The sequence below is a fragment of the Lepeophtheirus salmonis genome, unplaced genomic scaffold, assembly GCF_016086655.4.
Source record: "Lepeophtheirus salmonis unplaced genomic scaffold, UVic_Lsal_1.4 unplaced_contig_1012_pilon, whole genome shotgun sequence".
NCBI lineage: Eukaryota > Metazoa > Arthropoda > Copepoda > Siphonostomatoida > Caligidae > Lepeophtheirus > Lepeophtheirus salmonis.
Window position 1 is genome coordinate 1 of NW_027288932.1, and position 10,009 is coordinate 10,009.

At 33.9% G+C, this 10,009-nt stretch overlaps 2 protein-coding genes across 2 annotated transcripts; both read right to left on the minus strand.

The window, feature by feature from the left end:
• Nucleotides 1-706: 706 nt before the first annotated feature.
• Nucleotides 707-1,971, minus strand: LOC121130625 (uncharacterized). The gene is made up of 4 exons (XM_040726358.2): nt 1,652-1,971; nt 1,347-1,562; nt 974-1,204; nt 707-884 (listed from the first exon to the last, which is right to left on the minus strand). Exons 1-4 carry the CDS (start codon nt 1,879-1,881, stop codon nt 848-850), a joined length of 714 nt encoding a protein of 237 aa, XP_040582292.1. The 5' UTR covers nt 1,882-1,971; the 3' UTR covers nt 707-847.
• Nucleotides 1,972-3,350: 1,379 nt separating this feature from the next.
• On the minus strand, nt 3,351-9,166 carry LOC121130627 (uncharacterized). Its single transcript, XM_040726359.2, has 16 exons — nt 9,091-9,166; nt 8,786-9,000; nt 7,738-7,968; nt 7,434-7,648; nt 7,060-7,290; nt 6,756-6,970; nt 6,390-6,619; nt 6,086-6,300; nt 5,713-5,943; nt 5,408-5,623; nt 5,035-5,265; nt 4,729-4,944; nt 4,356-4,586; nt 4,051-4,266; nt 3,678-3,908; nt 3,351-3,588 (listed from the first exon to the last, which is right to left on the minus strand). Exons 9-16 carry the CDS (start codon nt 5,940-5,942, stop codon nt 3,366-3,368), a joined length of 1,794 nt encoding a protein of 597 aa, XP_040582293.1. The 5' UTR covers nt 5,943; nt 6,086-6,300; nt 6,390-6,619; nt 6,756-6,970; nt 7,060-7,290; nt 7,434-7,648; nt 7,738-7,968; nt 8,786-9,000; nt 9,091-9,166; the 3' UTR covers nt 3,351-3,365.
• Between the last annotated feature and the right edge of the window lie 843 nt (nt 9,167-10,009).

Genomic DNA, 10,009 nt, shown 5'->3' on the forward strand with positions numbered 1-10,009 from the left:
AATAAGGTGATGTAAAAGGTTTAACATCTTCACTGTCAGGAGCTGATTTCCCTGATTTAAAGAAAGAGAACCATGCTTTGATTTGTTTGCTCGTTATTGTGTCTGAGCCATATTCGGAATTGAGTTCTAATAAAGAACGCTCATACGTATAGCCTGTTTCGAAGTGATAGAGTATCAAATGAGGAATGTGTACGTTTTTATCATAGCCAGTTCTAGAAAGGAAAGAAAGATTAGGATTAAAATAAATTCAAATTGAATATTTATTGGTTCATTCCTAGTTTTAATTAAAAAAATTACATACCCAAGTGCTCTAGTCGTTAAGGTTGATGAGTCTGGTGAAGAGGTCGTTGTTGCACCATTTGCAATGTCATTATTACCATCTTGGAACTTGACAAACCAAGACGTTACTTCTAATTCGGTGACTTCCTTTCCATTTTCTTTGAGTTCATTAAATGACTTTTCTACGCTAAAGCCTTTTCTGTAGTGATGGAGGACGATGTTGCCACGTGGGTTTTATTTTTTGTCTCATTCTGAAATTGAGAATTAAAGTTTATTCCTTTAAATCATGGTACATGATGGATTTTAGGAGAAAGAATGGTCATATGTGGAACTGATTAGGGAATTCTCAATTTTCAGAAAGAATAAAGAAGGTTGGTACTAATTTACTTACGTTGAATAAGGTGATGTAAAAGGTTTAACATCTTCACTGTCAGGAGCTGATTTCCTGATTTAAAGAAAGAGAACCATGCTTTGATTTGTTTGCTCGTTATTGTGTCTGAGCCATATTCGGAATTGAGTTCTAATAAAGAACGCTCATACGTATAGCCTGTTTCGAAGTGATAGAGTATCAAATGAGGAATGTGTACGTTTTATCATAGCCAGTTCTAGAAAGGAAAGAAAGATTAGGATTAAAATAAATTCAAATTGAATATTTATTGGTTCATTCCTAGTTTTGATTACAAAAATTACATACCCAAGTGCTCTAGTCGTTAAGGTTGATGAGTCTGGTGAAGAGGTCGTTGTTGCACCATTTGCAATGTCATTATTACCATCTTGGAACTTGACAAACCAAGACGTTACTTCTAATTCGGTGACTTCCTTTCCATTTTCTTTGAGTTCATTAAATGACTTTTCTACGCTAAAGCCTTTTCTGTAGTGATGGAGGACGATGTTGCCAATGTGGGTTTTATTTTTTGTTCCCATTCTAAAATTGGAGAATTAAAGTTTATTCCTTTTTAAATCATGGTACATGATGGATTTTAGGAGAAAGAATGGTCATATGTGGAACTGATTAGGAATTCTCAATTTTCAGAAAGAATAAAGAAGGTTGGTACAAATTTACTTACGTTGAATAAGGTGATGTAAAAGGTTTAACATCTTCACTGTCAGGAGCTGATTTCCCTGATTTAAAGAAAGAGAACCATGCTTTGATTTGTTTGCTCGTTATTGTGTCTGAGCCATATTCGGAATTGAGTTCTAATAAAGAACGCTCATACGTATAGCCTGTTTCGAAGTGATAGAGTATCAAATGAGGAATGTGTACGTTTTTATCATAGCCAGTTCTAGAAAGGAAAGAAAGATTAGGATTAAAATAAATTCAAATTGAATATTTATTGGTTCATTCCTAGTTTTGATTACAAAAATTACATACCCAAGTGCTCTAGTCGTTAAGGTTGATGAGTCTGGTGAAGAGGTCGTTGTTGCACCATTTGCAATGTCATTATTACCATCTTGGAACTTGACAAACCAAGACGTTACTTCTAATTCGGTGACTTCCTTTCCATTTTGTTTGAGTTCATTAAATGACTTTTCTACGCTAAAGCCTTTTCTGTAGTGATGGAGGACGATGTTGCCAATGTGGGTTTTATTTTTTGTTCCCATTCTAAAATTGGAGAATTAAAGTTTATTCCTTTTTAAATCATGGTACATGATGGATTTTAGGAGAAAGAATGGTCATATGTGGAACTGATTAGGAATTCTCAATTTTCAGAAAGAATAAAGAAGGTTGGTACAAATTTACTTACATTGAATAAGGTGATGTAAAGGTTTAACATCTTCACTGTCAGGAGCTGATTTCCTGATTTAAAGAAAGAGAACCATGCTTTGATTTGTTTGCTCGTTATTGTGTCTGAGCCATATTCGGAATTGAGTTCTAATAAAGAACGCTCATACGTATAGCCTGTTTCGAAGTGATAGAGTATCAAATGAGGAATGTGTACGTTTTTATCATAGCCAGTTCTAGAAAGGAAAGAAAGATTAGATTAAAATAAATTAAAATTGAATATTTATTGGTTCATTCCTAGTTTTGATTACAAAATTACATACCCAAGTGCTCTAGTCGTTAAGGTTGATGAGTCTGGTGAAGAGGTCGTTGTTGCACCATTTGCAATGTCATTATTACCATCTTGGAACTGACAAACCAAGACGTTACTTCTAATTCGGTGACTTCCTTTCCATTTTCTTTGAGTTCATTAAATGACTTTTCTACGCTAAAGCCTTTTCTGTAGTGATGGAGGACGATGTTGCCAATGTGGGTTTTATTTTTTGTTCCCATTCTAAAAAGGTGGATTATTAAAGTTTATTCCTTTTTAAATCATGGTACATGATGGATTTTAGGAGAAAGAATGGTCATATGTGGAACTGATTAGAATTCTCAATTTTCAGAAAGAATAAAGAAGGTTGGTACAAATTTACTTACGTTGAATAAGGTGATGTAAAAGGTTTAACATCTTCACTGTCAGGAGCTGATTTCCTGATTTAAAGAAAGAGAACCATGCTTTGATTTGTTTGCTCGTTATTGTGTCTGAGCCATATTCGGAATTGAGTTCTAATAAAGAACGCTCATACGTATAGCCTGTTTCGAAGTGATAGAGTATCAAATGAGGAATGTGTACGTTTTTATCATAGCCAGTTCTAGAAAGGAAAGAAAGATTAGGATTAAAATAAATTCAAATTGAATATTTATTGGTTCATTCCTAGTTTTGATTACAAAAATTACATACCCAAGTGCTCTAGTCGTTAAGGTTGATGAGTCTGGTGAAGAGGTCGTTGTTGCACCATTTGCAATGTCATTATTACCATCTTGGAACTTGACAAACCAAGACGTTACTTCTAATTCGGTGACTTCCTTTCCATTTTCTTTGAGTTCATTAAATGACTTTTCTACGCTAAAGCCTTTTCTGTAGTGATGGAGGACGATGTTGCCAATGTGGGTTTTATTTTTGTTCCCATTCTAAAATTGGAGAATTAAAGTTTATTCCTTTTTAAATCATGGTACATGATGGATTTTAGAGAAAGAATGGTCATATGTGGAACTGATTAGGAATTCTCAATTTTCAGAAAGAATAAAGAAGGTTGGTACAAATTTACTTACGTTGAATAAGGTGATGTAAAAGGTTTAACATCTTCACTGTCAGGAGCTGATTTCCTGATTTAAAGAAAGAGAACCATGCTTTGATTTGTTTGCTCGTTATTGTGTCTGAGCCATATTCGGAATTGAGTTCTAATAAAGAACGCTCATACGTATAGCCTGTTTCGAAGTGATAGAGTATCAAATGAGGAATGTGTACGTTTTTATCATAGCCAGTTCTAGAAAGGAAAGAAAGATTAGGATTAAAATAAATTCAAATTGAATATTTATTGGTTCATTCCTAGTTTTGATTACAAAAATTACATACCCAAGTGCTCTAGTCGTTAAGGTTGATGAGTCTGGTGAAGAGGTCGTTGTTGCACCATTTGCAATGTCATTATTACCATCTTGGAACTTGACAAACCAAGACGTTACTTCTAATTCGGTGACTTCCTTTCCATTTTCTTTGAGTTCATTAAATGACTTTTCTACGCTAAAGCCTTTTCTGTAGTGATGGAGGACGATGTTGCCAATGTGGGTTTTATTTTTTGTTCCCATTCTAAAATTGGAGAATTAAAGTTTATTCCTTTTTAAATCATGGTACATGATGGATTTTAGGAGAAAGAATGGTCATATGTGGAACTGATTAGGAATTCTCAATTTTCAGAAAGAATAAAGAAGGTTGGTACAAATTTACTTACGTTGAATAAGGTGATGTAAAAGGTTTAACATCTTCACTGTCAGGAGCTGATTTCCCTGATTTAAAGAAAGAGAACCATGCTTTGATTTGTTTGCTCGTTATTGTGTCTGAGCCATATTCGGAATTGAGTTCTAATAAAGAACGCTCATACGTATAGCCTGTTTCGAAGTGATAGAGTATCAAATGAGGAATGTGTACGTTTTTATCATAGCCAGTTCTAGAAAGGAAAGAAAGATTAGGATTAAAATAAATTCAAATTGAATATTTATTGGTTCATTCCTAGTTTTGATTACAAAAATTACATACCCAAGTGCTCTAGTCGTTAAGGTTGATGAGTCTGGTGAAGAGGTCGTTGTTGCACCATTTGCAATGTCATTATTACCATCTTGGAACTTGACAAACCAAGACGTTACTTCTAATTCGGTGACTTCCTTTCCATTTTCTTTGAGTTCATTAAATGACTTTTCTACGCTAAAGCCTTTTCTGTAGTGATGGAGGACGATGTTGCCAATGTGGGTTTTATTTTTTGTTCCCATTCTAAAATTGGAGAATTAAAGTTTATTCCTTTTTAAATCATGGTACATGATGGATTTTAGGAGAAAGAATGGTCATATGTGGAACTGATTAGGAATTCTCAATTTTCAGAAAGAATAAAGAAGGTTGGTACAAATTTACTTACGTTGAATAAGGTGATGTAAAAGGTTTAACATCTTCACTGTCAGGAGCTGATTTCCCTGATTTAAAGAAAGAGAACCATGCTTTGATTTGTTTGCTCGTTATTGTGTCTGAGCCATATTCGGAATTGAGTTCTAATAAAGAACGCTCATACGTATAGCCTGTTTCGAAGTGATAGAGTATCAAATGAGGAATGTGTACGTTTTTATCATAGCCAGTTCTAGAAAGGAAAGAAAGATTAGGATTAAAATAAATTCAAATTGAATATTTATTGGTTCATTCCTAGTTTTTGATTACAAAAATTACATACCCAAGTGCTCTAGTCGTTAAGGTTGATGAGTCTGGTGAAGAGGTCGTTGTTGCACCATTTGCAATGTCATTATTACCATCTTGGAACTTGACAAACCAAGACGTTACTTCTAATTCGGTGACTTCCTTTCCATTTTCTTTGAGTTCATTAAATGACTTTTCTACGCTAAAGCCTTTTCTGTAGTGATGGAGGACGATGTTGCCAATGTGGGTTTTATTTTTTGTTCCCATTCTAAAATTGGAGAATTAAAGTTTATTCCTTTTTAAATCATGGTACATGATGGATTTTAGGAGAAAGAATGGTCATATGTGGAACTGATTAGGAATTCTCAATTTTCAGAAAGAATAAAGAAGGTTGGTACAAATTTACTTACGTTGAATAAGGTGATGTAAAAGGTTTAACATCTTCACTGTCAGGAGCTGATTTCCCTGATTTAAAGAAAGAGAACCATGCTTTGATTTGTTTGCTCGTTATTGTGTCTGAGCCATATTCGGAATTGAGTTCTAATAAAGAACGCTCATACGTATAGCCTGTTTCGAAGTGATAGAGTATCAAATGAGGAATGTGTACGTTTTTATCATAGCCAGTTCTAGAAAGGAAAGAAAGATTAGGATTAAAATAAATTCAAATTGAATATTTATTGGTTCATTCCTAGTTTTGATTACAAAAATTACATACCCAAGTGCTCTAGTCGTTAAGGTTGATGAGTCTGGTGAAGAGGTCGTTGTTGCACCATTTGCAATGTCATTATTACCATCTTGGAACTTGACAAACCAAGACGTTACTTCTAATTCGGTGACTTCCTTTCCATTTTCTTTGAGTTCATTAAATGACTTTTCTACGCTAAAGCCTTTTCTGTAGTGATGGAGGACGATGTTGCCAATGTGGGTTTTATTTTTTGTTCCCATTCTAAAATTGGAGAATTAAAGTTTATTCCTTTTTAAATCATGGTACATGATGGATTTTAGGAGAAAGAATGGTCATATGTGGAACTGATTAGGAATTCTCAATTTTCAGAAAGAATAAAGAAGGTTGGTACAAATTTACTTACGTTGAATAAGGTGATGTAAAAGGTTTAACATCTTCACTGTCAGGAGCTGATTTCCTGATTTAAAGAAAGAGAACCATGCTTTGATTTGTTTGCTCGTTATTGTGTCTGAGCCATATTCGGAATTGAGTTCTAATAAAGAACGCTCATACGTATAGCCTGTTTCGAAGTGATAGAGTATCAAATGAGGAATGTGTACGTTTTTATCATAGCCAGTTCTAGAAAGGAAAGAAAGATTATGATTAAAATAAATTCAAATTGAATATTTATTGGTTCATTCCTAGTTTTGATTACAAAAATTACATACCCAAGTGCTCTAGTCGTTAAGGTTGATGAGTCTGGTGAAGAGGTCGTTGTTGCACCATTTGCAATGTCATTATTACCATCTTGAACTTGACAAACCAAGACGTTACTTCTAATTCGGTGACTTCCTTTCCATTTTCTTTGAGTTCATTAAATGACTTTTCTACGCTAAAGCCTTTTCTGTAGTGATGGAGGACGATGTTGCCAATGTGGGTTTTATTTTTTGTTCCCATTCTAAAAGGAGAATTAAAGTTTATTTTTAAATCATGGTACATGATGGATTTTAGGAGAAAGAATGGTCATATGTGGAACTGATTAGGAATTCTCAATTTTCAGAAAGAATAAAGAAGGTTGGTACAAATTTACTTACGTTGAATAAGGTGATGTAAAAGGTTTAACATCTTCACTGTCAGGAGCTGATTTCCTGATTTAAAGAAAGAGAACCATGCTTTGATTTGTTTGCTCGTTATTGTGTCTGAGCCATATTCGGAATTGAGTTCTAATAAAGAACGCTCATACGTATAGCCTGTTTCGAAGTGATAGAGTATCAAATGAGGAATGTGTACGTTTTTATCATAGCCAGTTCTAGAAAGGAAAGAAAGATTAGGATTAAAATAAATTCAAATTGAATATTTATTGGTTCATTCCTAGTTTTGATTACAAAAATTACATACCCAAGTGCTCTAGTCGTTAAGGTTGATGAGTCTGGTGAAGAGGTCGTTGTTGCACCATTTGCAATGTCATTATTACCATCTTGGAACTTGACAAACCAAGACGTTACTTCTAATTCGGTGACTTCCTTTCCATTTTCTTTGAGTTCATTAAATGACTTTTCTACGCTAAAGCCTTTTCTGTAGTGATGGAGGACGATGTTGCCAATGTGGGTTTTATTTTTTGTTCCCATTCTGAAAATTGGAGAATTAAAGTTTATTCCTTTTTAAATCATGGTACATGATGGATTTTAGGAGAAAGAATGGTCATATGTGGAACTGATTAGGAATTCTCAATTTTCAGAAAGAATAAAGAAGGTTGGTACAAATTTACTTACGTTGAATAAGGTGATGTAAAAGGTTTAACATCTTCACTGTCAGGAGCTGATTTCCTGATTTAAAGAAAGAGAACCATGCTTTGATTTGTTTGCTCGTTATTGTGTCTGAGCCATATTCGGAATTGAGTTCTAATAAAGAACGCTCATACGTATAGCCTGTTTCGAAGTGATAGAGTATCAAATGAGGAATGTGTACGTTTTTATCATAGCCAGTTCTAGAAAGGAAAGAAAGATTAGGATTAAAATAAATTCAAATTGAATATTTATTGGTTCATTCCTAGTTTTGAATACAAAAATTACATACCCAAGTGCTCTAGTCGTTAAGGTTGATGAGTCTGGTGAAGAGGTCGTTGTTGCACCATTTGCAATGTCATTATTACCATCTTGGAACTTGACAAACCAAGACGTTACTTCTAATTCGGTGACTTCCTTTCCATTTTGTTTGAGTTCATTAAATGACTTTTCTACGCTAAAGCCTTTTCTGTAGTGATGGAGGACGATGTTGCCAATGTGGGTTTTATTTTTTGTTCCCATTCTAAAATTGGAGAATTAAAAGTTTATTCCTTTTTAAATCTTGGTACATGATGGATTTTAGGAGAAAGAATGGTCATATGTGGAACTGATTAGGAATTCTCAATTTTCAGAAAGAATAAAGAAGGTTGGTACAAATTTACTTACGTTGAATAAGGCGATGTAAAAAGGTTTAATATCTTCACTGTCAGGAGCTGATTTCCTGATTTAAAGAAAGAGAACCATGCTTTGATTTGTTTGCTCGTTATTGTGTCTGAGCCATATTCGGAATTGAGTTCTAATAAAGAACGCTCATACGTATAGCCTGTTTCGAAGTGATAGAGTATCAAATGAGGAATGTGTACGTTTATCATAGCCAGTTCTAGAAAGGAAAGAAAGATTAGGATTAAAATAAATTCAAATTGAATATTTATTGGTTCATTCCTAGTTTTTATTACAAAAATTACATACCCAAGTGGTCTAGTCGTTAAGGTTGATGAGTCTGGTGAAGAGGTCGTTGTTGCACCATTTGCAATGTCATTATTACCATCTTGGAACTTGACAAACCAAGACGTTACTTCTAATTCGGTGACTTCCTTTCCATTTTGTTTGAGTTCATTAAATGACTTTTCTACGCTAAAGCCTTTTCTGTAGTGATGGAGGACGATGTTGCCAATGTGGGTTTTATTTTTGTTCCCATTCTAAAATTGGAGAATTAAAGTTTATTCCTTTTAAATCATGGTACATGATGGATTTTAGGAGAAAGAATGGTCATATGTGGAACTGATTAGGAATACTCAATTTTCAGAAAGAATAAAGAAGGTTGGTACAAATTTACTTACGTTGAATAAGGTGATGTAAAAGGTTTAACATCTTCACTGTCAGGAGCTGATTTCCTGATTTAAAGAAAGAGAACCATGCTTTGATTTGTTTGCTCGTTATTGTGTCTGAGCCATATTCGGAATTGAGTTCTAATAAAGAACGCTCATACGTATAGCCTGTTTCGAAGTGATAGAGTATCAAATGAGGAATGTGTACGTTTTTATCATAGCCAGTTCTAGAAAGGAAAGAAAGATTAGGATTAAAATAAATTAAAAATTGAATATTTATTGGTTCATTCCTAGTTTTGATTACAAAAATTACATACCCAAGTGCTCTAGTCGTTAAGGTTGATGAGTCTGGTGAAGAGGTCGTTGTTGCACCATTTGCAATGTCATTATTAGTTTTATTTTTTGGTCCCATTCTAAAATTGGAGAATTAAAGTTTATTCCTTTTTAAATCATGGCAATATGATAGATTTAGGAGAAAGAATGGTCATATGTGGAACTGATTAAGAATTCTCAATTTTCAGAAAGAATAAAGAAGGTTGGTACAAATTTACTTACGTTGAATAAGGTGATGTAAAAGGTTTAACATCTTCACTGTCAGGAGCTGATTTCCTGATTTAAAGAAAGAGAACCATGCTTTGATTTGTTTGCTCGTTATTGTGTCTGAGCCATATTCAGGTGGATTCTAATAAAGAACGCTCATACGTATAGCCTGTTTCGAAGTGATAGAGTATCAAAATGAGGAATGTGTACGTTTTTATCGTAGCCAGTTCACAAAGAAAGGAAAGAAAGATTAGGATTAAAATAAATTCAAATTGAATATTTATTGTTCATTCCTAGTTTTGATTACAAAAATTACATACCCAAGTGCTCTAGTCGTTAAGGTTGATGAGTCTGGTGAAGAGGTCGTTGTTGCACCATTTGCAATGTCATTATTACCATCTTGGAACTTGACAAACCAGACGTTACTTTCTAATTCGGTGACTTCCTTTCCATTTTCTTTGAGTTCATTAAATGACTTTTCTACATAAAGTCTTTTCTGTAGTGATGGAGGACGATGTTGCCAATGTGGAGTTTTATTTTTTTGGTCCCATTCTAAAATTGGAGAATTAGTTTATTCCTTTTTAAATCATGGTACATGATGGATTTTAGGAGAAAGAATGGTCATATGTGGAACTGATTAGGAATTCTCAATTTTCAGAAAGAATAAAGAAGGTTGGTACAAATTTACTTACGTTG

Coding starts and splice junctions, on each gene's coding strand:
- LOC121130625 (XM_040726358.2), bottom strand. CDS start 1,881: ATGGGAACAAAAAATAAAACCCACATTGGCAACATCGTCCTCCATCAC. Junction 1,563..1,651: donor TTAACGACTAGAGCACTTGG/GTATGTAATTTT, acceptor TTTCCTTTCTAG/AACTGGCTATGATAAAAACG. Junction 885..973: donor TTAACGACTAGAGCACTTGG/GTATGTAATTTT, acceptor TTTCCTTTCTAG/AACTGGCTATGATAAAACGT.
- LOC121130627 (XM_040726359.2), bottom strand. CDS start 5,942: ATGGGAACAAAAAATAAAACCCACATTGGCAACATCGTCCTCCATCAC. Junction 5,266..5,407: donor TTTACATCACCTTATTCAAC/GTAAGTAAATTT, acceptor CTCCAATTTTAG/AATGGGAACAAAAAATAAAA. Junction 4,267..4,355: donor TTAACGACTAGAGCACTTGG/GTATGTAATTTT, acceptor TTTCCTTTCTAG/AACTGGCTATGATAAAAACG.